This window comes from Camelus bactrianus, chromosome 2, assembly GCF_048773025.1.
Source record: "Camelus bactrianus isolate YW-2024 breed Bactrian camel chromosome 2, ASM4877302v1, whole genome shotgun sequence".
Classification (NCBI taxonomy): Eukaryota; Metazoa; Chordata; class Mammalia; order Artiodactyla; family Camelidae; genus Camelus; species Camelus bactrianus.
In genome coordinates this window covers 133,825,176-133,851,766 of record NC_133540.1, presented here as the reverse complement: position 1 = coordinate 133,851,766, position 26,591 = coordinate 133,825,176, and the positions used below count along the sequence as shown (strand labels likewise).

Here is a 26,591-nt window from a genome sequence, read left to right as displayed (position 1 = left end):
TGGCCCAGGCCAGGCTGGGGAAATTGGAGAGGTCACAGGCTCTCCAGACCTACCAGGCCACATGCTGACCCCATGACTGGTGCCAGGTGGGCTCCAATGGGGCAGTGCCTTCGGTCGGCCCAATGAGAAGCCAGCAGGCGGTCTTGGGGGCTCTGCTGCTGAGGCCCCCAGCTCCCCGGCTGCAGCCAGGCCCTCCGTGAGCCGACAGAGGGCGGGCTGCCTGGCTAACCAAGCGGTTTTCATTTGGAGCAGGAGGGGGAGCTTGAGTTGTGGTTTTCACTTGTGCCAAGGAATGGCTCCCAACACCGCTGGGCCTCTGCTGGAGCCTCTGGGCAGGCGGGTGCCTCCGCGGGGGAGGAGTACACGCAGCCCTTGGCCTGCATCCCCAGGGCAGAGGGACCCCCGGCCGAGGGAGGGGCCCGGAGGGAGGGACCCGTCCTGGTCGCGCAGAGCGTGTAGACCTGAGGTTAAGTCAGGCGAAGTCGGCACTGAGCATCGTGGGTGGAGCTGGGCAGGGCTCAGCTGGCTCTGAAGGATGGTCGTGACTCCCACGTGGCCCGGGCGGTCGGGTGAGGGCTCCACTTTGTTTTCAGTAGTCAGGTCCCCAGGATTAAACGGACTGTGTAAGAAATAGGGAATTCCAACCAAGTTCTGTTCTGTGGCACCAAGGGTTTAAGATAAATTCTTTCTGCTTCACCCCTTGCTGTGGAAAGTACTTCTGCACAGAGTCCTCTCAGCAGTGCCGTCAGGGCACGGCCCATCCGGAGCTGTGACCTCCCCCTCCCCCGGGGCTCCGGGTCACGAGAAGCCCCTAGCTGTCCCTCAGGGCATGTGTCTTCTTGTGAAGCACCCACAGGGGCAGGGAGAGCCCCTTCTCCTCCCGCATCCCAGGCCCACTAGAGCCAGGCAGCCCTGGGTTCCAGCTCTGGTGCTGCCACTTTCCGTGTGGCCTTAGGCAACAGTCTCAACCTCTCTGTCTGATTTCACATTGGGATAGAGAGTGTGGACGGGAACCAGCTTCTCTGGGTTGAGGATGAGCAGCCAGGGCAGGCGCGCTCCCTGCTGGTCTCCTGAGCCAGCTCCATCTCAGCCCTCGGCCTCGGCCCGCGCGCCCTGCCGCCTCCAGGGCCGCAGAGGCGGCCACGGGGGCCTCCATCCCCTTAAGTCTTACAGGTGGAGAAGCCGAGGCTGCAGGAGCCGCCAACCAATTTCCCAGGATGTCTGCCAGGATCTACAAGCTACAGGGAAGGAGACAGTTCCCGGACCCTGCCTATGGGGACATGGCGCTGCCATCCTTCCTGCTCAGGACCCTCCACCTAACCACACGCTCAGCACCTCTTGGGTCAGATTCCCACCTGAGTGAGTCTGGCTTTGGGCTGGTTCCCTAGGGTCAGATCCTCAGGCCTCATCCCATCAGTGGTGGCCAGGGCTAGGTGCTGGTGGCCACCCTTCCAGGGGTTCTGGGTGGGTAGGTGTGATATTGTGATTTATGACAGGAAATACATCAAATACATCTCCACCACGGAGAACACAGACCCAGGTGGACGGAGGCGGGGCCTGCCCGCCTACGTGCGCTGGAATGACCATGTGCGTCTCTCTGCTTCACGCGGGAGGTGTGGGAATTCCCACTTTACAGATGGGGAAACTGAGGCTCCCTAACCTGCCCAAGGTCACACAGCCAAGAGGCTGAGGCCACATTCAAAGCCAGTCTGTTTGGGCCGGTTTTGTTTTTTCTCAACACCTGCTGGCTGTCTCCTCGTGCCCTGCCCCCAGTGTCCCTCTGCCTGGATGGTGCATCGGCTGTGGCTGTCCAGTGTGGCCCGGGGATTGAGCGCACTGGGCTTGAGTTCCAGGAATGAGGGTGGGGCCTTGCAATGGGCCCTGAACCCTGAGTAAGAGGGCCAAAGGCCCATGGGACTCATGAAAGCCTGGGGCTGGGGGCAGCACGTGGGCTGGAGCACCTGTGAGGCTGTGATCTGAAGCGGCCACATTCCAAGCCCTGACCCCTGACCCCCGACCTGGGCTCAGGCCTAGCAGCTCTCAGGAAGGGCATCTGCAAGGCAGGAAGAAGGCACATCTGAGTCTGGGCGTCAGGGCCTACGGGGACCGCCCAGGCCCTGCCCGCCCGCCTGGGTCCTGCCTGAGCCCCACTTTTAAGAGGAATTCAACAGGCTTGTGCCTTAGGTATTCTTGAATCATTCACAGGAAGTTTTGCATTTCTTGACTTTTTCTGTTAAAAAAAAAATCTACACTTGTGAGAAAATACTTAGCTCTTGAAATTCATTCAAGAATTAAACTCTACTGACTGCCATGTGGATTTCCAAAGACTAAAACACTCACTACAGAGCACAGTACTCAGGTGTCGGCAGAAAGCGATCCGAAGGCAGCAAACGGCTGACACGCTGGCAGACACCTGAGCTTCGCTCAACAGACAGTTCTGAGCAACTGAAACGGACCTGACTCCAGTCAGGACCTGGAGTCAAGGAGAGGACCCAGGGGCACCCCACACCCCCGAGAATCTCCTGGGGTCGGACCCCCAAAAGAAGGATGGTGACCGTGTGATGGGGACTGGCCCATCCTAAGGCTCAGTAACGGAGCCGGGGGAGAGAGGCTTCCCAGAGGGCTGGGTTTGTCTGGGTTTTGAAGGACGGGCACTTGCCAAGCAGGAAAGATGGGGAAGTGTTTTCCACCCAGAGGGAGCAGCGCATGAAAGGCTCCCAGGTGCCAAGTGCACTGCAGCAGCCCCTCTGCGGTTCTGAGAGCCACAGCCGCCAGCTGGGCCCACCTCAGGGGTCCTGACCAGCAGTTGGGGTGGGCCCCAGGACAGACCCCCACACGGGGTGAACGCTGTCCGTCAGGCCACACTCTGAGCAGCAAAGGCGGCATCCTGAGGGAAGGGCCCGTGCCCTGCGGCAGCCACAGCCCTGCCTTGCTGCACCGGGCAGAGGCGCCTCTCAGAGTGGCCTCGTTCCCGCCACGAGAGCCCCGCACGGGGGAGAGCACACGAGGGCAAGGCCGGCAGGACACGCCCCACAGAAAACGGGGCAGGACAGCATCACCGACACGACCTGTTGGGTAAAACTGCAAACAACTGTAAATGGAAGCACATGAGGATTTCTTTTTCTGGAATCAAAAGAAGGACCAGTTCCCGTGGGGGGAAGAGGCAGGGCAGAAGGGCAGCAGAGGGGAACGGCCGCGGAGCGGCGAGTGGCTGGCGGGGACGGCCGCCCCATGTCCTCACACACTGAACCCATGCCCCTAGAAGGGACGGTTCAAGCACCCCCTGCGTCTTCTGAGCCACAAGAACAGTCACACTCCCTTTCTGACATAAAGATGCCGAACACGTTTAAGAGTAACCGTGTCGAAAACCAACCCCGCGCTCTGGGGGTGTCTGCGGGGTGGGCGGGGTTACGCTCCGCGAGAACCCTGAGGAACCCAACCTGGAACAGCACGGGGGACAGCTGCGGCCCGGGGAGCCCGGCGGGTTTCTCGGGGCTTGGCCTCTGCACGCAGGGGAAAAGGAGCTCACAGAAGCTGCCTTTTCTTCCTGGTGGCTGGGGCCGGCCGCAGCTCCCCGGGCCCGTGGGCGAACGGGCAGCAGTCCGAGGGCAGAACACAGCCGTCAGGGTGATGAGTGAAGAACCAACAGATGCGGGTTTTGCGGGCTTCCAGTTCCTTCTCCTCCCATAGCTTCTCTTCTCTCCAGTCGCGGATGCGAACTTGCCCGTTCACGACTGGGGTTGGGAAGAGAAAAGACACAGCCAAGGAGTTAACTGTCAATTCAATTCCCCAGGGTCTGTGATGGCAGCTGCCAGGGCCGGGGACACAGACATGAGACAGAGTCCCCAGTGCCCTTGGTAGTGGGAGAGAAACAACGCAATGGGGTCCCGACCAGGGACCCCAGCCCCCTACCCACCCCTGAGGCTCCTGGTCCCCACCTAAAGTGGAGCATGAGGGAGGGGATGAGGGAGCGAGGACAGGATGGAGGTGTCGGGAGGAGCTACTGGACACCAGGCGAAGGGGGAGGAGCCCTGCGTCTGAAGTTCTGGTGGTGATGAGATCTAGGTGGGGCCCAGCGGGTGGCTGGGACAGCAAGGGGGACTGACTTGTAGAACAAGACTAAGGACCTGGGAGACCACATGCATGGCCTCCCCCCAATCAGGAAAAATGTCGGGACGTCTGCACAGTGGCATTGGTCCTCGAGAACACATCTCCGCAACACAGAGAGAAAACGGAGTGAGACGGGAGAGGTTCAGGCTGGTGAAGACGAGGGGCAGGCTGTGGGAGCCCCCTAAGAGTAAACAGCAAGCAGGGGTAGGGGGCACGTGGCCCTGTTAGCAGGGTGGGGCAGCAGGCCTCCACGTGCAGGGATTCAGACGCCTGCCCTGAGCAGACGCCCTGAGAGATGTGGCGGGAGAGACCCGTGTGGGCAGGGTGACCATGAAGCTGAGCAGGGGAAGGTCAGGGCAGGGGCAGTGGCCCATCAGCTGACCCCCTGCAGAACTGCCTCCTGAGCTGGTCACCCCCACTTGGCTGACAGCCCCCCAGGAGTTTCCACTTGGCCGTTTCATCTTGAGAAGTCAACATCTCCTCGTGAAATGTGGCCAAATCAACCAAACCCAAGCTGGTTTTCCCTGGAAGCTGCAAACCACCTGGAGACGCCAAGACTTGGGAGAAATAAAGGAGGCTTATTGAACACGCCTGGCTCTCCAGCTTCTAAGGAGACCTTGGACCTGTGGATTAAGGCTTGAATTTCGCTTTCAAATGGCCTCGTGCCACGCAGTAATGAGCCTGTCCATCTTTGCAGACTGGTATTTACTAAATACTTTCCCCTGAAACCAGAAAAGGAGCCGCAGAGGCGCCGCTCAGCGTGGAGGGACACAATGCAGGGATTCATCCCCCGGGGCAGCCAAGGAGCGCCTGCTGAGGGCCAGGCGGGGTCCTGCCTCCCTCCCTCCACAGGCCTGCTCCAGGGCTTCTCTCCCTACACAGCAGACGCTGAGTGCCAGCCTGAAAGCGGGGGTCGGGAGACGCCACCACCTGCAGCTGGATGTTCCCACAGCAGCACCTCCTGGCACAGCTGGGAATGACACGTCCCAGCCAGGGGCAGGGAGCCGGACTCCTCAAGTGTGCTCCCCAGAAAGACAAGGCACCCCTGATGGCCTGAATGGGGTCAGGAGAAATCTGGGGGAGAGCGGTTTGCTGGGGCTGAAGCTGGGTACAATCCCCACCCTCCAGACGCCGGGCCCGGTCCCCTCCCGTCAGGACAGGCTGGCTCGCAGCAGGCCCTGCTCTGGAGGTTTAAGACGAAACCTAGCCGTGTTTTTGGAGCAGTACCTGCAGAGTTGAGGAGAAGGGGCCCAGGCAGTATTTGTAGGGCCTGGGGAGTGGGCACTAGTGCCAAGAGGTGGCCCTGCCGATGGCAGAGGCCAGGGAGTCCTGAGGTGGCCAGGCCGGCTGACGCACACACTCCCCACACCCCCAGCCTCCAGCCCGGCAGGCCTGTGCCTCCGCGGGCGCGCTCCAGCCAGCTCACAGGCCGGACAGCGGACTCTCCCTGTGTAGAAATGTGCTCCTGATTTTAAATGAACTACAGGCACAAAATATGCTCTACAAAGTTCACGTCTCACCCGACGGTTCTGAACCCACTTCCTCCCTTAAGTGCAAATTCCCTTGGACTTGCTGAACCTCCTGTTCCGGATTCTCCGCCATTTCTGACAACAGACGTGACCTTAACCAAAGTGTCCCGAGGAACCAGCTGAAGATTCTTCCAGAATGTCACTACAATTTACCAGGACAGTGCAGTGTGCTCAGCAGCACGGGTTCTGGAGTCCATCTGGACCTGGGTCACCAGCCCAGGCCCTCCGATCACAGGAGACCCTGGGCAAGTCACCGACCTAGCCGACCTGCGTCCACATCCTAAGGCCATGAGCACGGTGACCATCTGTGCTGGGTGGCCCTGGGGCGCCCGGCCCACCAGGTGCTCAGTGCAGGCTGAACTGAAGGCATCTGAAATGGTTTTACCCCCTCATTCGTGTAAACATTACTAGAAACCAACCATGTTGGTTTAAAAAAAACCTGACACGGAGATAAGGCGCAGCTCCAGTGCATAGGTTTTGCATGACTGGGAGCCGAATGTTTACTGGAGCTCAGTCCCCAAGCCTCCTACTCAGAAGTGTTTCCAAAAATAAATGTGCCCTCCATGTGAACTGCAGAGAAAAGCATTCCCAACACGCATATTTATGATGGAAAAACACACTATTTTACGAAATCAAACCAAACCTGTGCTGGGGACAGCAGAAGGAGCAGCCGCTCTGGGCTGTGATGAGCGCTGAGCTGAATACAGCTCTGCGCAGCAGGGCTCGGCCCTGCCCCTGCCCCTCCGCTCCCCGAGGGGCCTGCCCCCTGCAACCTCCAGCCCGGAGACGCCCGTTGCATTTGTGGGGCTCCCTGCCCCGTAGCAGGAGACTTTACCCAAGTGAAGCTGAGCTGAGGTGAGAGCAGCGCGGCTCTGAAAGGACAACCAGCCGACCGACCAGCCGACCGAAGGCGCCGCCGGGAAGGGAAGGCGGCACTCAGCCCCCCAGGAGGTCTCCGGGCCGCGGGAGTGGACAGGTGTGCTCCCCCAAGTCACTGTCCAACCACCCAGCCTGGAAGGAGCACAGAGCTCAGGGTGGGGGATCAGCCCACACCCTGGGGCTCAGACAAGGCCTCTGGGCCCAGCACGTGCCCACGGCCCTCGGGTCAGCCCCAGTGCGCCAGGTCAGACTTCAATTCTGTGTTGCCACGATGGCTCCCCTCACCTCTGCAAGAGCCTGGGCACAGCTGGCCAGCAGCCTCCTCCCCACGCAGACCCAACTAGGCCACTTGTCCCAAGGCTCTGGGCCTCCGCTTGGTGTGCCTTCCTCCCCACCAGGTCCTGGGGACAGGGAGGTGTCATCTCAGGGAGCAACTGCCGGCACACAGCTGCACATGGAGGCCCTGCCCACAGAGGTCGGCCCCTCCATGAAGAGGGGTCGGGCGGATGTACCCTCCTCACAGGGACCCTCACTCCTCCATCCTTGGGCAAACGGTGAGTGCCCATGCAAGGGGCTCTGGGCTGCCTCTCAGGCTGCAGAGCTAGACCTGGCCCCGCCTGCAGGGAGCTCACAGCCGAGCTGGGGCAGTGATGTGACCTCTGCAGAAGGATGTGTGACAGAAGCATGTGTGGAACAGGGTCCCAGAGGAGGCAGGACTGGGTGGAGGCAGAGGGAAGCTGCCTGGAAGAAGGCTTCGTGGAGGAGACGGCACTCCGGCCCTACTATCAGAGAAAGCCAGGCACCAGGCGGGGCAGGGAGCAAGCAGGGAGCCTCGGGGACAGAACAGCAGCACGTCAGGAGTCAAGGGCCCACAGACACACCAGCCCACAGGCCACTGGCAAAGCAGGTGGGGGCGGGCCGAGCTGGGGAAAGGAAGGCAGCGGGCAGCGTGCGTCCTCATGGGAGCCCAGAGGTCAAGGGGGGCCAGGTCGAGAGGACAGCCCTGGGCCGGCCTGGTCGGCTACGAGCCCATGTTCTCAGCACACTGTCACACCCCACCGTCCCAGACCCACCATTCTGCGCGTCTTCCATGTGCCTGCCCCCACTTGCCTCCTGGAAAGAAGAGCGAGCTCGAGGTTAACGGCACCAGCCCCCACCCAGCCTCCATGTGCTGTTTCCTGACAGAAACAGCATCAAAGCTGCTTCCACCTCTGATGCAGCACAGGGCCAGGCGCTGGGCGTGGGGGCTGCACCTGGCCCTTGCGGTGCCCAGCAAGGCAGAGAGCAGGTGGCCCGGTGACTGCCGGGCTCAGGGCCCTTTGTGGGGGCACAGGCAGTGACGCTGCAGCCAGACCCACAGTCCCACGGAGTCATCATGCCCCACTAGCCACAGGGGCCCAACCCTCCTCGCGGCCTCGGGGCCTGCAGCCTGCTTGCCCTACCTACCCGGTCCCTCTCCAACTCAGACCCTTCACACATGCTGTTCCCTCTGCCAGACACGCTCTTCCCGTCCCCTTTACCCAGTCCCAGCTCAGCTGTCACTTCCTAAGTGAAGCCTTCCTGACGTCTCCCCGGGACTAGGCCAGGCCTCCCTGGGTGGGAACGTCACCCACGACATTCAGGTGACACAAGAAGATGCCCACTACTTTTCAAGCCACACGCTGCAGTGCTCAGGGGTGACCAGCAAGCTAGCTGGGATGTGCTTTCACAGACTTCCATGAAGGAAAGTGGGGGAAAAACTTTAAGAAGCAAACACAAGTTACGGACCGTCTGGCTGACGTGTACACGGCCTGCTGTGTGTACGCTGGTAACTTTAACAGAACTTCTTTTGAACCCCAGGTGCCCATGTAAACATGTGTGACACCCCCTCCCCGTCAGACCACACACTCTGGGAGGGCAGGGGCGGTGGTGAAAAAACACACAGGCGCCTGGGCCCTTCTCCCTCCCGTGGCCCTGGGGGACTGGGGTGCAGGAGGAAGGGAGAGCAGGTGCGCAGCGGGGGGCCGGCAGGAACTGGGGCCTCCCTCCTCTAAGGGCCCAGGGCCTCGCTGGGAGCTCAGCGTGCTCCCAATTTGCAGCCAGAGGCCAAAGGAAGGCAAGAAACGAAGCTCCACCCAGAAAAGCTCCCTGGGAGACAGGAGGCCCCCAGCAAGCAGGCTCCTCCTCCTGCGTGAGGAGGCAGCACACCCTGGGGGGGGCCAGCCCGGGGGAGAGGCTGGGAGAATCAAAGCCGCAGGGGCGTGAGCCACATTCTGCCCCCACGTGAGGTGCACGCAGGGGGGGCTATATTCCAGCTCTAAAACTCCATGAAAATAAAGTTCATTTCATAAGAAAGGGGGAGAGGGAAGGAGGCCTGCAGGGGGTACTCCTCACAGCCTTAGGGAAGGCGAGCAACCTCCCGCAGTGAGACATGAGCGTGGGACAGGCCGGCCCCTACCTTGGAACACCTGGTGGCTGTTCCGCAGCAGCGTCTGCAGGCCCCCGCACTCGCGCTTCAGTCTCTGCAGAGTCTCCCTGTCCAGCTCGCTGGCCACTTCTGCCAAGGAAAGGCTCCCTGTTGAAAACGGGGATCCCCCAACAACAAAAAGTCTATTACAAACCTGTTACATAGGCAGAAACAACGGGGCCCTGAATCCGAGTTCTATGAAGTTAAATCCTCATGCACAAGAAGGATCATGACGATCTTGTTAGACCCAGGTCACAGCTCACAACAGGTGGAAGTGGGCACAGAGTCATCACACCTGAGGGCCAAGGGCTTCCCACCTGCCGGGCCGCGCAGGCCACACCCGCAGGGGAACCTCCCAGACACGGAGGGTCAGCACTGCATCGGGCCAGCCCTCAGACCCCAGCACAGGCTGCTGCTCTGGGGCAGGTGCTGTAACTCATCTACCGAGCCCACCTCTCAGCCGCCTTGAACCCCTTCTGAGAGGAGGCAGGCCACCTAAGGGAAAACAAAAGATCGGCCCAGAAAGGCTTCCCCACCCTCCTGGGTCCTGCCCCTCATGAACTCCATGGTGCGGACTCGAGCTGGCAGCCCTGCACTGCCCGCTGCTCCCTTTGACTCATGTGTATACTGACCCCAGCAAGAGGGCAGGGACCACCTCCTCCCACCCGAGTCCCGGCAGCCATGCCTTGCAGAGGGGAGATACCAGGCCTGGGATTAGGGAGTCCCAGGGATGGACTCACTCATACGTTGGGCAGGGCAGAGAAACACTGGTGGTCCCAAGTCTGGGGGCAGGCTGGGGAAGAGTCACTAATTCCAGTGACCGCGGGAGGGAAGACCACCGCGGGTGAGACCTGCAGCTCAGAGGCTAAAGGCACATGTCCGCGCCAGGGGGCAGGCCGCTCACGCCTTGTGGGGCAGCGGGAGCATCTTGGACCATCCCCAGACTTACAGGTACCCACCTGGGGAGGACGGCACCCGGTCACCTGAGGTCTCCTGGGGGCGGGAGGCCTGAGCCCCAACAGTCAGAGCCACTGCCACCTCCCCTGGGCCTGGGAGAAGCCCAGTCTGTGCCCTCTAACAAGGCGCTCCAGGAGGCCAGCACCTCCCCTGCTCCACTGTTCCCAAGATCTTGTGGACAACAGGGCTCTCCTGGGAATTAAAAGTCAAAGTCCGTACTTTCAGATTCACCTGCGGGTCTCACCGTGGGCTGCATGCCGGCCTCCCTTTCCACCTGGCCCGCCTCAGAAGGGGCACCTAGGAAGCAGGGTGCCGACCCACAGAACACCCCATGGCACCTCGGCCTTGTCAGCAGTTACCCAAGTGGTCAGCCACCTGGACCAGGGTGGCGCCGGCCAGGGCTTTCGCCCAGAGAGCCTCCGAATCAGATGCTCAGTCAGATGGTTCCTGGAGGAGGGGGACGTCACAAGGACACAGAGATGGGACAGGTGGGGTGACAGAGACAGACTCAGCACACCACTGATGCCCACGGAAGACCAGACTGTGGGGAGAAGGACCCCCTGCGGAGCCCTCTCTGGCCCGTCCCACCCACAGGGCCCCTGACAGGTGGAGGGTGGGGCCCCAATCTCCCCCAGTGACCCCAAAACTCAGAGGCCAAGGCTGGGCTGCACAGGCAGCCCCACAGTGCCCTCCAGAGGCAAGAAAGAAGCAGTTCCTTCCAGCAGCCCTGGGGACTCTAAATGCTCATAACAACTTTTGAAAATAATCAAGACTGTTTGATTCCTGGCTCTCCTGAGAGCCTGAGCTTCAGCACGTGGCTTGTCCCATGAGAACAATCAGACACAAGCATCTACCTTTCCTGTCTGACTTCTGCATTTTGAAGATTTCAAAGAGAATTAAATGACCATTTCATAGTATCTCCAAACTCTTATGTATATTCAAGTGGCCAGTGCACTTTTCTGGCCTTCAGTAACCTGCTTCTGTTTGGATAATTTCTATGGGTTGAAAACGAGTAACCCTGGACCCTAAAACTTGGGCATTTCTGTAAAGGTTAACAAAGGGCCCAGACTTCACCACTGAGGCACCCAAAGTCCTGTATGTTAAAAGGAACTACGAAGAAACACCTGCTTTAATGGAGGTGCTGGGGCTTGAAGCCAGGACCCCGTGCATGCTGAGCACGTGCTCTACCGCTGACCTGTACCCTCCCCCAAGTGCGCTTATCAGTGGCCTCACAGCTTCTTTAAAATATACTTAATTAAAAACCACCACACTTCTTAGCTGGTTCTGAAAAGTGAACAGAGTCGCTGCCTGAAGCCCAGCAAGGAGCCAGGGTGGGCGTTACCTCCTCGATTCCAGGCCTCCACTCCCCCACGGGGGGCACTTCCAGCGTCTGACCGCTGCCCGCCCAGGAGCAGACGTGCCACGCGCAGAACCACCTGGTCAATAAAGTCTCGAGGGAGGGTGGCACAGTTCCTCACGCGCTCGGCCTTTTCTCTAGGGTGAAACCCAGACAGCCAGAGTCCTTCGGGCCGGGCCTCCGTCCCTCGCTGGCTGGCCTGCGCCCCCGGAGCATGTCCGGCCGCGGCTTCCAGGGCTCCGAGACCCTCGCCAGGTGGGCTCACGGGGCAGCCCCGCCTGCTACTAATGTACCGCGTCCTCTGCTCATCCATGGAAGCTTCTGCAGCAGCTGGGTATGTTCTGGATTTCCCGATGAGACAGACCTGCAGGAGAAACGGGCAGAGCTAGGCCTTAGCTCCAGGAGCACGTCGACGTGCTCCACGGGGTCCCCTCGCTCTGGAGCACAAATCCCTTGGAAGGTTAGACACCTACCATGAAAGGAGTCCTTCTTCTAGAAACTAATCCAGAATCAGTGATTCAAAGAAGAAACAACTGCCGGCTCGAGCCTGGGCAACACCTCCTCATGCAGACCCCGCGGGGCCTGACGCGCACGCACGGGCCCAACGGCTCGAGCCCAGGCGACACCTCCTTGCGCGGACCCCGCGGGGGCCTGACGTGCACGCATGGGCCAAGGGCACATCTACGGGGCTCGTCAGCTGTGCCCCATCTTAAACAAGTCCCTGTGTCAGTCCTCCCTGCACCCTGCCCCAGCCCACAGGCGGACCCTGCTGGGGTCAGGAGCTCTCGAGGGGGCTGTGAAATAATGAGAAGTCTCTCTGTCAACCTGGCCAGAGCGCGGGGAAGAGTGTGTGAACCTAACAGAGCGTTTGGCAGGGTGTAGACGCCCAATTCACACTGTTCTCTTCCCTCTTCGTGTGTCCAGACGGAGGTCGTCCTCAGGAGCCCCTGGGAGAGAGACCCCGTCCAGCGAGGCTGCCACAAACACAGGCTCTCAGGACGTCCTCCTTGGGCACAAACCAGAAAGCCAGGTGACAGGCGATGGAGGGGAGAGAATCTGATTACACCAGAGCCACCCCTTACTGCTCTCCAGCTCTGCACCTGCCGACTGTGCAGTCCTGGGCAGGCGACAACTTCCTGTGTGGGAATGACAGTGCCTGGCATGTAACCAGTCCTCCGTTAACTGCTGTTGTGGACACCCACGCTTTCATCTGACCCCCAAGCCATCCAATTACATGAACACTGAGGCTCAGGAGATTAAGCCTGAGTCCATGGTCTCCAGCAACTAGTAACAGAACAACAAAGGCAAACATCAAAACTGCAGGTCCTCGTGCCCACTGGCATGACCCTAACTCGCGCAGCTTCAAAATTCAACTCCAACCTCAGGAGACTGTGACTTGCCAAAACAGAGGACATTTAGGAGACAGTCATGAAGGCTCTGAAGATGAGTCCCAAAGGGAATTTCCAAAATGACTCTGAGCAGTGACAGCAATGACGTGCCTGAAGCCAACCGAGGGCCCCAACCACTGCCAGCGGGCGAGCGCCTGCGGGGAAGGCCCGGCGCCAGGGGAGGACTTGGGCACGGAGCGTTCATAATGCGCCCACGGGGGCACTGCTAGAAAGTGGGTGGCAGGGCCAAGAGTTAAGCTCAAGTCTCCGATCCTTTTCACCGCTGTCAAGCCACCAAGCTGAGATCTGAATGACCGGCTTTTGTGTTTTGTTTTTCAAAAAAAAAGTTTGCCCTCACTGCCCAGCAGGGTCGTAGACAGTGCAAAGGTCAATTTCTACCTGGAAAAATTACGTTTCAGGTAAATCTGAATTAGTGAGGCTTTTAATGAGAAATTCGAAAATCATTTTGTATTTCTGAAGCAAACTTCAATTTCAGCCAATTATCTGGGAATCCGAATCAGAAGTTAGAACATTCAGCCTCAGACACTGAGGCCAGAAATTTGTACAAGAGGTAAGCTGACAGCTTCTCTGGGAAGGTCCCCTACGGCCATTCACAGCTTCTAGAGAGGCCGTGAAGACGAGGTGAGGGTTCTCACACAGCTGCTACGGGCCTGGGGAGGAAGTGCCCGAAGGCCTGAAAAGGAGGGGCCCACAGACCCAGACCAGCCTGCTGGAGGCGCTGGAACCAGCACAGGCACCTTTGGGACATTCACTTCCAAACACCACAGTGTCGTCACTGGTTCTGTGGCAAGGCTCCAAGTTTCCCATCTAAACACCAGCACCTCACCCTCCCAGAACAGCCAAGGCGATCAGGACGTACCCTTTTGGTAGAAGGAATTCTAAGGCAGTCCTCCTCTACGCGAAATCCACAGGCCGACCCCACCTCCGTGAGGAAATCCAGGTATCCTCGGTACTGGGTCTTCGTGCTCTGCCGCCGCTGGTATTTTCCAATGAAGTCAAAGAAGCAGCAGGGAAGGACAAAGAAACGGCAGTGGTAGGAAGACCTTCAAAGACAACCAGCAACCACAGAAGCCAAAAGTCTTGAATAAACTCATTAAAGAAAATTCAGCTGAAAGCCTCAGCAGCAGTGCACCAGGACAGAACGCCACTGACGCGCTGCTGGCTAATTCTGTTAGCTGGTGTAAAAATGAATTACAGCCTTCCCCGACTTAATTTCTAGAAACAACATAGCATGGTATCTTCCCAATCAGAAATGAATCTAATTACTCTTATAAAAACGTTTTCCTACTGCACTCACCATCAACTGTATTACATTTTCTATTGTGTATATCAGCAACTGCTATCTAAAACCCCCTGAACTACTCTGAGATTTCAGCTGTGGATAAAAAATTTCGGAAGTAGGCACAGAACGATTCAGACTTGCCCCTTGACCTGTTGTTCTAAACCAGTGCAAAAGAACGGGCCGAGAGGGCGTCATGTTTGGTGAGGTAACTCGGATGAAGACAAAGGCTGCATGCTGTTGCTTACGTGTTGTATCTAAAAGTAAGACGAGGGAGGAGGGCGCAGCTCAGGGGTAGCGTGCGAGTCAGCGTGCGCGAGGTCCTGGGGCAGTGCCCAGGACCTCCATCCTGTACACCGGAGAGTGATTTGTTTTTTAATTGAAGTACAATCACAATGTGGCAATCAATAAACAAACAAGTAAACCTAATCACCCTCCCCATTAAATAAATAAATAAAACGGACGAAGGTTCTAAAAAGAGACTCAGACATAGAGACTGACGTCGTGGCGAGCAGTGGGGGGACAGGAGGGAGGGGAAGAGACAGGGTGAGGGGCAGTAAGAGGCACAAACTACTCTGCGTAAAACGAGCTGCAAGGAAACACCGCACAGCATGGGGAGCAGAGACACTATTTTATAGTAATTATAAATGGAGTATTATCTATAATTTTGAATCACATTGTACACATGAAACTAATGTAATACTGTAAATCACCTGACCCCAATTTAAGGAAAATCAATCACTAAGTCAGTCGAAGAGAACCTTGGATGAGACCTGGCAATGAAATATGAAGGGGAAGCAGGGTGCCCCCATCTCAATGAAGTCTCCCCAACACTGAAGCAGGAGCCATCTCTGACCAATGCAGAGCGCCCCCACTTTGAAGAGACAAATATTTCAGCAGAGAGTCTTCATACCAACAGGCAAATCCTCCTGTTACCAGAAAAACTTCCCAGAAAAGACACCTTTCAACACTGGATAAAAACACTGCAGAATTAACCACAGTGCACAGCAGAAATAGAATGCGACCCGCATGCATCATTTTATATTTCCTGGTACCTACATTGTAAATAGTGAAATAAAACAGGAGGAGTTTATTTTAAACGTAACCCAACATTCCAATATATTATCATTAAACAATCTGAACAAGCGACACTCCAAGTGCTCAACAGCCACAGGCATCCCGTGGCTACTGTCATGGTCAGTGGGCTCAATCAACAGAAGACCCCCAGCCACCCACCGTGCCAGCATCTCCACCTACCCACCTGGCTGCAATGACAGGTATCCAGGGTGTCAGTTCGTCGGAATGGTTTCCGATTAACCAATCAGCTTCAGGAAAAAGGGTGTTATCATTCGGTGTGACTGCACCTTCCTAAAAGAAAGACACAAAACGTCCGAACATCTAGTGAATAAAAGCAGAGCTACTGAGACAGCATGACTCAGAGGGGATGAAGGCTGGAGCCCCTCTGCGGAACCACAGCTGCTCCCGCCCCGGCTCAGCCCCTCTGGGCTGCCGGGTCTTCAAGTGCAAAAGGCCAAGGCTGGACTAGGCGTGAGAGCGAGTGCTCCTGGTGCAGGCCAGCCCGAGGGTACGGAATTCCGCAGCTTTTAGCACCATTACCGAGGAGCCAACATCACTCGTCTGAGTGCTCATCTCCTGATAATTAAAAATATCCTTTTCACATAAACAGAAGAGGGAGTGAGAGGAATATGGGACCTGTGAACCACTCTACTTGTGGCAGAAAATGGAAGCCAGAAACGGCCTGAAGGGTGGGGGCCTGGAGAGCAGCCAGGCCTGGGGATAATCTGAGTGCACCCCATGACCCACTGACACCACCTCAACACCATACAGGAAGCATCTATGCACATAAGCAGGTGTATATCTTCCCCATTAGACTGTTACTTTCTGTAAACTCTAAGACGGCAAGTTTTTACCCACTGAGTAGCATGTGACCCACTGTGACAATTTCTGCAGTTAACCTAGAAACAGCTTGCTTTATGATTTAAAAACTTTAAATGAACACCCCATCCTTTCTGCTAATTAGCAGACCATCATTAATTTTTAAATCAAATCTCAACAGGGAATCTGCCAGTAAAAACTGGAAGTAAGTAGATGTGTTATTCCTCGATCAGAACAAACAGGGAAGACGTTACATTAACACTTTCAAAGCCATTCTTTCTAACAATAAAACTACAACACAAGAGACTTTTGCAGACCTGATGGATACAAAAATAGAATTTAAATTCTTCTTTTGGCTCTTAAATAAGCATGTGTGCCTCTGTTTGCATATACATTAAAATGCTAAAAATAATAATTTCAGTAAAATACTGAAAATGGTCTATATATAATTTAAAAGCAGGAAAACCAAACTTTTTGATACTGTTTATTCTTTATTCCCACCCATTCTAGATCTAAATTTGCCTATCTCTTTAAATGGCCTACATTTATAAAAACACAATTACACTTAGTAATTACAATAACCACATTTACAGTTATCCTTCCAACAGTATGCTGGACAACAAAGCCCCACCTATTTTAGAAAAAGTTTTAATTGAAATTTTGAATGTAGCAAATTGCAGTATTTCTATTTCATGTATAGCTCCACTAACGAAACTAAGGCAGGGCGATCACCACATGCTGTTATTAAAAGCACATGTTTTTCTTATCAGTCTCTTGCTTACAATCAAACACGGTTTTGAAAGACAACAAGCCGTCCCCCATGCCTGGCCTTCTGAACGTCCAGACTGTGCCTGTTCACAGGGGTCACTCACTCACTAAGAAGCCTGTGAACACCAGGCACTCGCCAACAAAGGCCCCCGCGTTTCGGGCCACGCAGAAGCGTGCCAGAGGTGTGGCTGGCGTCCAGCCTCTCACCTGACCCCGGAACACGCCGGACTCTTCTAGCACTACGACTGGAGTCCAGGGGCAGCAGGACAAGACGCACGGGGCGAGGGCACGGCACTCTCCCAGCCGGCCTTGCCGAGAGACTTTCCGGACCCCGTGGGAGAGTCTGGAGCAGGCTGCTGGGGAAACTCAAATAAAGAGCTAGACTCTTCTGCCTGTTCTCCAAGGGCACACCACGCCGGCCAGCTCTTCCCTGGGGCCATGATTCAAACAGAGACCCAATTCAACTGCTGTTTGAACTTTTTACCCAAAGAACTTACTTTGCTTTTCTGCCCGGGGCACAGGGGGCCTGCGGTCAGCTGTGCGCCTGCTTTAGTTTTGATCGGCCTCTTGCCAGCACTTGGAGCCTGAATTGATCAGCTGTGTAAGAACACAGTACTCTGCCCTCTGGCAGACAAGAATCTGCGTCCTAGTGACAGGCACGCATTTTAGCTCAGGGACAAAGGTCTTGAGGCAATGCTGGCAGCTGAGTGGCAGAAGCCCTGTGTCGGGAGGGGTGGCGGCCCCCAGGTGCCCCAGAGCTAAGGACGTGGCCCCCATGGCTGGGCGCCCCCGGCTGGCTCAAAGACCTGGGCCAGAGACCCACAGGGGTGGACATCTGACCCCAGACCTGCTGAGGGGGGTGCTGCCAAGGAGATGCCCACCCACCTTCTCCCCAGGGAGACCCCTCTCTGATCCGCCGGAGCTGCTCCCGACCACAGCTGGGGCAGCTGGGTTCACTCCAGCCCGGCGGTCACAGCTGAGATCAGGCTACCGGAGGGCTCAGGGCAAACGTGCCATCCGTGTCACAGGGAGTCTGTGGCCCACGGCACTGCACCTGAGGCTCAGCAGTGTGCCCCCTGTGTGCTCCTCAAAGGCCCCCCCTGGCGCCCCTACCCTGGCCCGGTCCCGGCAGGGTGGGCACCCAACTGCAAGTGAGTGTCGGAACACGTGGCCCGTCTCAGGCCCCAGAGAACGTGTGAGAAGGCTGAGGGGTTGTCCTCTGCCCCAAAGACAGCACGTGAGCGCCCGCGGGAGACACAAGGTGTGGACCAGACCTGGGCGGACACAGCACCTGCGGCTCCAGAGGGCAGCATCTTCTCTTCAGTTTAACCCCCAGGCTTTGGAAAGGCAAAAGGCCCACCCTCCTTTGAAGCTTCAGCACACTGAGATGAAGGTGCGCTGTTACAGTTAGTAGTTCTGATTGACCCACACGCAGACATACGCTCCTTGAAACAACTGCCAGCGGGGACAACTGTGTGCGGGCACGTGACCCAACAGAGCCTGTACCTCCAAGTGTGTCTGGGGTCCGTACATGTCCCAGATGTTTCTTCTGCGGACATCAATCCCTCTGCCTGGGTGCTGAAACAATTTCAGAAATCAAAGGTTAAGGTCAGTGCATTGTAACAGATCAGCGAGAACGCGTCAGGCTCTGTAGGTGTCGCCACCTGTATGACATGAGAGAGGCCCCGCGCGTCTCAGCTCCTGCAGACACTCGCGCCCTCAGGGCACAGAGAAGAGCCCTCACCACTGAGTCTCCATGAAGGAGACAAGGAGCCGGGCCGGTGGGAGCACCTCCAGCCCCGGGAAACATACCTGGAGAGGGAACGGCTCACCTGCTCTCAGTTAAGTTCAGATCTCAGGCGCACCTGCTGCTTTGGGCAACGGAAACAAGACCCGTCCTCTTGGGTGGGTCTCATCCCCCCACTGTGATCACACTCAGCTCTCAGGGCCCCCCCCCCCCACCGCACCACTCTCAGGTCACCGCCCGATGTGCTGGCATCCCACGGACAACCTGTTTAGGTATCACAAACTCATCCTTTTACAAAACACTTCAAAAAGTAACCTGTTCCGGGGGAGGATATAGCTCAAATGATAGAGCACATGCTTAGCACGCACAGGGTCCTGGGTTCAATCCCCAGTACCATTAAAAAAAAGAAAAAAAAAATCTGTTCCAAAGCCCCACAGCTGAGGACAGACTGTCCATCCACAGGACAGATGCTGTGGTTGGAAGAAAATCAGCCTCCGGGTCAGCACGAGTGGGCTTCAATCCCAGCCGTTGCCCTCCAGCGTGAAGCTGCTGATCAGCAGCTCACTCCGCCAGACATAGGGGCGGCGGCGCCGGAGAGCTGGGGGCACAGGCGCTGATGGCCAGGCTGCCTGAGTGGCTCCCCTGCCGCGGCTGCTCTAAGCCTTCACTGCCTGCGCTTCCCTATGCAAAGACGGGTGCAAGACTGAGTATGACAGTTTCACATGTATGTGTATATGACTGTCCTGAGCCAGAGTTTATTTTCGCAAAGACAGAACCCACCTTATCCTTTATTCCTCTCCCCATGCCTTGAAATGGTGGGTTTTCCAGGAAAACACTGACAACAAAAACATACGGCTGTTGAAAGCGTGCCGTTTCACAGGCACAGGCCACGTGTCCCCAAGAACCCTCTCCTAGTCTAGTGAGGTTGCCGTCTCTGCCCTCCCATTTTACAAGCCACCTGTTCTCCAATGACACAGTCTAGCCGTCACTGTTCCGACAGCCAGATCGTACCAGCAGAGAAAGATCTTGTGCTGGACCTGAAGACACTCTAGCAAAGGGACAAGAAACGGCAACGAGCCTGCTTTACCCCCTCACTGCTCAGGATGTGGACCAGGAGGCCGTTCCCGCAGCCGAGGTCGACAAAGGACTGCTTAGCTGTCAGTCCGCGCTCAGCTCTCTCTTCTTCCCATAGAATCTAAGAAGAGAAAAAACAGTCAGCTTGTGATTCACTCTAGTCCACAGGAGCTCAGACTCAAGCCCAGGTGGGACTACAAATCGCTCTCCCAGAACAGGCTACACGCAGGGGAGCAGAGGGCGGTGGGGACCAGCCCACTGTTCTCGTCCGATGCCACCTGGGCACCCAAGCCGCCTTCCTCCATCCGGAGCCCACGCTCCTGTGGGCATCTCTGGGCGAGAGCCCTTCAGATTTACCGTTAGCTTCTTCAGGCTTTCTCTACACTCTTCAAGTGACACTTTGATAAACAAAACAAACTATCTCATTTCCAAGAAGCTACAGATATTTGCAGTTGAAAGAAAGTCGGAAATTATCTAAACATTTCATAGATAAGAGAATGAAGACTATGAAGTTAAAGGGCATGCCCAAATCTAGGTGGTGAGCAAGCTGCCTAGGAAGAGGAAGGTCTGGAACCAGAAACGCCGAACGCTAGGACTGGGGGGCGGGGCACAGATACGTCAGCCGGCACCTCCACGTTCCATGTCGGCTGTGAGTCGTGAAGGCACCGGTTCAGCTCGAATCCCTGCAGTGAAGCTTCACAACTCAAACTTGTCCTACGCCTATGCACCACGAAACGTTAGAATAAAAAAAATCACATGTGCAGCCAACCTGGGCAAAAAGAACTACAAACCCCTAAGCTATGGACGTGATAAACGGCTGCCCACTGCCGCCTCCCAGGAGCTGCCTCCCACCCACTGAGGCTTAGATCACACACGTTCTTACCAGCAGGTAGGCAGCAATCGCCACATCCTCATATACAAACTTCTCAGGATCAGTTACTTCGGGCCACACCTAAAACACGTTCAAGAGCAGATGTGACTTGCTCTCCCGCCCCCACCATGTCATAACATTAAAGTGTCCCCATAAGGCAGAAGTCAAACTGGACTAATCATGCAATAAAATAAAATAAGGCCGTTCCTAAGGCAGAAATCCCTTACAATTAGGGGTCTGCATGAAGACACAAAGCCTTGAGTGTATCCGTATGTAACAGGACACACCGAGAGCATCGGAACCCAGAGTAGGTGCTGCGATAAAGTACGTGAGACATTGGCACATCAGAGGAGAGTGCCTGGCTAGGCCACCCTCACCGCTTATCTAGATGAGGATAATGAACAGGGACACCGGGCGGGGGCGGGGCTGTCGAGGACGGCACAGGGACAGGGGTCGGGAGGTCAGCGCTCCACCCCCTGATCTATCAGTGACTTGCCGTCACTCGTGGGGAGTGTCACTCAGCTCTTCTGTCCCCACCCCTCGTCTGCGAAACAGGACAGAGCCCATGACCAATGAGCATGCAGGATGACCTCAGGTACTTTGACTGTACAACGTGGGCTGGGCAAGTGTGAGGCCCATTATTAAAATCCGTAAGTGCAGGACAGGTATTTGGTAGGAGAGGAAAACCAAGGGCCAGTGTTAGATGCTCAGCTCCCTGTCTGCTGTCACAGCAGATTAGACAGTTCAGACAAGAGTTCTCACGTCACCAAGAACAACTTACACAGGTGGACGAACACAGAAGTCCCTTCTGGAAGGTGCTGAATAGTTAGTAAGATAATGAAGCACCTAGGCCAGGACCCAGGAGAGAAGGGGAGCCCGGCTTCAGCCAGCCAGCCCAGGACCCACACCAACTCCAGCAGGAATGAGTGGTGATCGTTTCAAGCCTAAGATTTTGGGGATGCTTTGCTAACAGCCACAGGGGACTGATTTAAAAAGTACATGGAGATGATGAATCTCTAATTCTGGGAGAAGGGAGCGAGGTATGGACCAGGAAGAGTAGAAATGAGGGCCAACTACATTAGCACAGGAATCTTGGAGGGACTGCGGGGTTGGGTCCAGAATACCCCCAACAAAGTGAATTTCACGGTAAAGCGAGTCACCCAGATCTCCTGGTTTCCCAGTCCACATGAGACTTATGTTTACACTATACTGTGGTCTACCAAGTGTGCAATAGCACTACATCTAAAAAAAAGAATACATACTTCAATTTAAAAATATTTTATTGCTAAAAAATGCTAACTATCACTCATCTTCAGTGAGTTGTAGGAGTTAGTTCAAATGTCACTGATCACAGATCACCATAACAAACACAATAATGATGGAAAAGTTTGACCTAGAGTGCAAATTACCAAATGTGACTCAGAGACATGAAGTGAGAAAAATTCTGTTGGACAATGGGGCCAAAAGACTAGCTAGCCAGGGTTGTCACAAACTTCCAATTTGTAAAAACTGCAGTATTTGCAATGGACAACAAAGCAAGGTAGGCTTGCAGCACTTCATCTCTGAGCCGGTGTGGGCACACAGGTGTTTGCCGTCACTTTCTTTTTACATCTTACAAAACAGATCTCCTTTTTGGAAGTATATTTTCTGTACTTTAATTTTTCATATATTAAAATATCTTTAAGCTTATTCTAAAAATCATGGTAATTTAGTAATTAATGTTCAGTTGTTTTAAATTAAACATTTCTCTTTTGTTTTCTTGAAAAAAAATTAGTAACTTGAAAAAAAAAAAGACCAAGACAAAGAAGGGAAAAGTCCTTTTCCATAACACAACCGCCAGCACTTTTGTGGTTTGAATCCCTAAGTTCGTCAAAGTACAGGCTGCAGCGGGGGACCTTAGCTGGGTGTATTTTGACTTATATCTGCATCAGTATGAAGCTAGAAGGAACACAGGAAAAACATGTTGCCTGGAGCAGTCTGGTACCTCCCCTCCCTCACCTAACTTAAATGGGGGTGGGGCCACAGGCATCCTTCTCCAGAGTTACCTTGACCATGCCTTTATACTTCTCTTTAAGCTCCTGGTAAGCCTTGCTGTACTTCATGATGGAGATGAGGGACAGGGTGCTTTTGAATCCACTCTGCCTGCCCTCCACACACCACCTGGCCAGCTTGGCCAGCAGCTCTTCTCCAAGCCAGGTGGGTTTGGGATAAACAATTCCATCTGAATGCCATCTTTCTGGACAGAAAATTAAAACAGATATGAACCTTTAAAAATAAGAGAAATACGAATAAGCAGGGCTGGTTTCATTTCTTATTTTTAAATTATACATTTATATTTACCAAAAAGAAAGAAGACAGCTACAATTATAAAATATTTTACCCAAAACAGAAAACATCTGGAATTAGTTGCAGAATTTTCATCTACTAGAGAAAAACATATTTAAAAAGCAGGAAAAATTCCTTTTCTCTTGCAAACGTTAAAAATGCATTTACACATCTCACAAAGCCCAACAGAGGGATGGACAAACAATTCTTCTCACCTTCTGCTCCACGCACTAACTAGCCAGATTCTAAAATGTCTAAGGATTTTCCTAACTTTTCAATGTTTTATACATTTCACATGTGCAACTCAGATGTCGAATGCTGGTTCACCAGGTAGAATGGAACGTGACTACTCCACACCAAATGCACTGAGCACCTGCTGTGGCCGGGCCCCATGCTGGGCCTCCTTAACAGCCCAGCGGACAGCAGCTCCAGTGCTCACCCCCCAGCTCCGGCATCAGCGCCCATCAGTGACTGCCCCAGGCAAACACGGCTTTCTCACAGGGTCTGCCCTTACTCCACACTTTCCAACAAGAGCAGTGGGATGCAAAGGCCTCGGGGGAAGGTCGTTGGGCAACCTTAGTCAACTGTCAAGAAGCTTCACCCTGTAGGTGCTGACTTTCCCATCAAGCTTCCAAGCCTGTAACAGGTCCCTATGAAGCCCAACCCAGGGGGCTCAAAAATTATTAAACCCATTTCATAGGTGAGAAGACCGAGGGCCAAAGAGACGACATACTCAAGGCCACACTGCTGGGGGGGAACCCAGGTCCTGTGTGACTCCCAAAGCAAGCTCTCCCACTGGACCCCTCGGCTTTTTATGAAACTGTGTGCAACGCCCATGTGGGTTAAGCAAACATGATCCTGACAGCTGTTCTTGAAAGCACAGGCCCATGTGGCTCTCTGGAAAGCATCAACCGCAGAGATAAGAGTGAATTTACCCTTTTGACTTTTTCACTGAAAAAATACCTAATCGAAGTAAACCAAATTTCACACTTTCTGGACAGGCCCAAACACCACGTGGAACTCCGGAACGTATTACACTGTTACTTTTACAACGCACATCACTGAACTCCTACCATGTCTAAAACCGCGTGAGCCTCAGCAGGAAATAAAAAAGGAAGCTTACACTTACCCTTAATTAACAAGTTGTAAGAAACACTGAAGTAACAAAGGGATAGAGTTTACTTGAACTTGCTGCTGGAACTGAGTGCTACTAACTATCAAGGCTACACACAGCAGAAGATTCCAGCCAGGCCATGGCCATCCAGGCACCACCAGCAGGAACAAAGCCCAGGCCAGGAAACACCAACTAGAAAGCACATAGCCAAAATGCCTGAGAGAGTCCGGTCTCTCCTCAGCGACCTGGCATCTCACAGCTGCCCGAGCAAACAATCAACTGAAACCACGAAACACTGAGAGAAAGGAATCAGTTTTCTAGTCCTTACCACTCTCCTTCGTTCTGGCTGAGCTGAATTTGATACACATTGCTCATCTTAACCTTCAAGTTGCCTTCGTCACCTTCTTCCAGAGGCAAAAACGTTACTGTTCCATTGAGGACATCTGAGGGGAAGAAGGATAAGGATGATAAATGAAAAGCGCTCAGCTCAGGGTCTCATCAGGAGTGGTCTTAGAAACAGTGATGAACCCATTATCCTGCTTTCAGCCCCAGGGCTTCTCCCCGCCCAGTTTACAACTACAACAGTGATCGTCTCAGTCATTGCTGCCTCCCAGGCGTGCACCTCTGCACCCCTGCTCCGCGTGGCTCATGGCAGCCATGCTCAGTGGGAGACAAGTGTAGAAAGCAATCCTGGAGAGGCACTCCTTGTTGGGAGGAGCCCTGCCTCACCAAGAGAAAGGTTTAGCAGGCCTCTCCTCTTCAGTGAAGCCAACGTGAGATCACAGAAGTCCACGTCTGAAGGCCTTGTGGGCCCTGATGCACTAACCCCTCCATCCAGTAGGGATGAAATGGAGAAGGTGATAAAAGATGGAAGGGCTCCTAAACTAGTCTGGGCACTAGGGTCAGAGAGGGCCTCCCGGAGAAGAGGACAACTGGGAATAGTCTTGTGAGGACACAGAAGCAGACAATACGAATAGGGCGGAGAGTACACACCTACCAGCAATTCAGTGCTGCTTGTGGTGGACAGAAGAGCCTCAAAAGATGCCCACGCCCGAATACCCAGAACCGGTGACTACGCTGTGCCACGTGGCAAAAAGGGACTCTACAGACGTGGTAAGGGTTACAGACCTCAGAAGAGGATGTACTCTGGGTTACGTGGATGGGCTCCATCTAGTCACATGAGCCCGGAAAAGCTGAGAGCTGTCTCCAACTAGAGGCGGGAGAGGTGCAGCAGCAGCAGAAGTCAATGAGGTTCCAAGTGGGAGAAGGATCAGCACGGCTGCCCGCTGAGATAAAGGGAGGCCCCTACAAGCGTCCCAGGAGCCAGCCTTTCCACTTATGCCTTTACCTGCTAACTCCTCTATCACCTAATGTCCAGCACTCCTTCACCTTCTCCCTCGGGCCTTCCAGGTACCGCCCCATCAACGACTCCATCCTCTACGTTTCTACGTGCCTCCTCCAAAAATAATCAAAAACCTACAACCTCCCCAGGGCATTGCAAGGGAACTGGTATAGTTGGTGCCTCAAGCACCTTTTCACTGACTGCCTGCTTTTTAATCTAACGGCATCTTCTACCAAAGATCCTCCTCTTGACCAAACTCTAGCCAGGCTCCTCTGAGCCGGGTCTCAACTAGGTTTCAACTTTGGCCTACAGAGACCTGAACAAACACTAGTCCAGTTCCTAACAGCTCAAGGCCATATCCCTAAGATGACCTTGGGCCCCTTAAAGTGCCTACATGAGAAAACTCAAGGTTGACAGAAGAACTGACTGCTCCAGCCCACACCTGAAGACCGGCCCCAGTGTCGCAGCCTATGTGGGAGGGGAGGATCTGACTTCCATAAGCACCAGTTAGCAAACCCAGATGAGTGTTACATGAAGCAACCCCCCCAACCCTGCACCTTTCCTGCTTTTTTGGGTCAATTTTTCACCTTCTTGCCTCTACTGAGACACCCACCCCTCCCCACACCTTCTTTCTCCCTTTAAAAGGCCCAGTCACCTCTGCACAAATCCAAGTGGAATTCAGTTCACGCTGGGGTCCTCTCCCTATTGTTAGTATATTACTAATAGAAATCTACCCTCGCCACTTTAACTGGCTTCCGGCTGTTTATCTTTGACCCCGCCACTATCAGAAACACTTACCTTGCACGACTATTTCTTTCCTCGGGCCACCAAGCGGGCAGTGGGGGCTCGTTTTCGGGATGACGGTTCTGAGAACCACGTCGAGCTCGTGCTGAGCCTCTGGCTGCGATTCGGCCCCAGAGCCGGAGAGGAAGGTTAGCAACTCTCGGTTGCCGCCGGCGAGACTTTGGGAGAAATCGTCCCAGAGAGAATCCAGATGCAAGGCGGCGAAGTCGCCCTCCCCGGCTCCAGCCTTGCCGCGCTGCTCAGGGGCCCCTGAGAGCAGAGGCGCTGCGGCTGCTTTCCTCTGGGCCTCCCCTTGCTGCCGCCGGCCCTGGGACTCCGCGGGCCCTGCGCTCGGCCTGGGGCCCGGCCCCTCCTCGGGGAAACGCTGGCCGGGTCCCGGGCCCTCCTCCGGTCGGCATCCCGCCCCGGCCTGCTCCTCCTGCTCGGGGCCTGCGTTCGGCCCGGGGCCGCGGGCCTCGGCTCGGGGTAGGGTGGCGCTCCGCCGGGCCTCCAGGCGGACGCCACACAGCCGCTTGTTCGCCACCTGTGGCCTCTCCAGCCACACGGCCACCCCCGCCCAGAAGCCCCCCGGGAGCAGGGAGGCCGGGTCGCGCACGACAACCCGACCCAGCTCAGCCATGGCCTGCTGCACCCAGCGCCCGGCGGCGCACCGCGATGACGTAGGCTGCAGAGCGGCGTATTTGC

The 26,591-nt window shown here is 55.2% G+C and overlaps 1 protein-coding gene across 4 annotated transcripts; it reads right to left on the bottom strand.

Moving 5' to 3' along the window:
• Positions 1–3,098: 3,098 nt before the first annotated feature.
• On the bottom strand, positions 3,099–26,574 carry TRMT44 (tRNA methyltransferase 44 homolog). 4 transcript variants are annotated; one of them, XM_010959320.3, is made up of 11 exons: positions 25,902–26,569; positions 24,090–24,204; positions 22,368–22,587; positions 20,335–20,403; positions 19,465–19,572; positions 18,137–18,208; positions 15,228–15,334; positions 13,547–13,730; positions 11,264–11,642; positions 8,956–9,072; positions 3,099–3,734 (listed from the first exon to the last, which is right to left on the bottom strand). In XM_010959320.3, exons 1-11 carry the CDS (start codon positions 26,524–26,526, stop codon positions 3,526–3,528), a joined length of 2,205 nt encoding a protein of 734 aa, XP_010957622.2. In that variant the 5' UTR covers positions 26,527–26,569; the 3' UTR covers positions 3,099–3,525. The 4 variants fall into 4 exon arrangements, with proteins under 4 accessions (XP_010957622.2, XP_045376007.2, XP_010957630.2 ...); XM_045520051.2 differs by having other exon boundaries at positions 22,368–22,558; positions 25,902–26,041; XM_010959328.3 differs by lacking the exon at positions 24,090–24,204 and having other exon boundaries at positions 22,368–22,558.
• Positions 26,575–26,591: the final 17 nt, after the last annotated feature.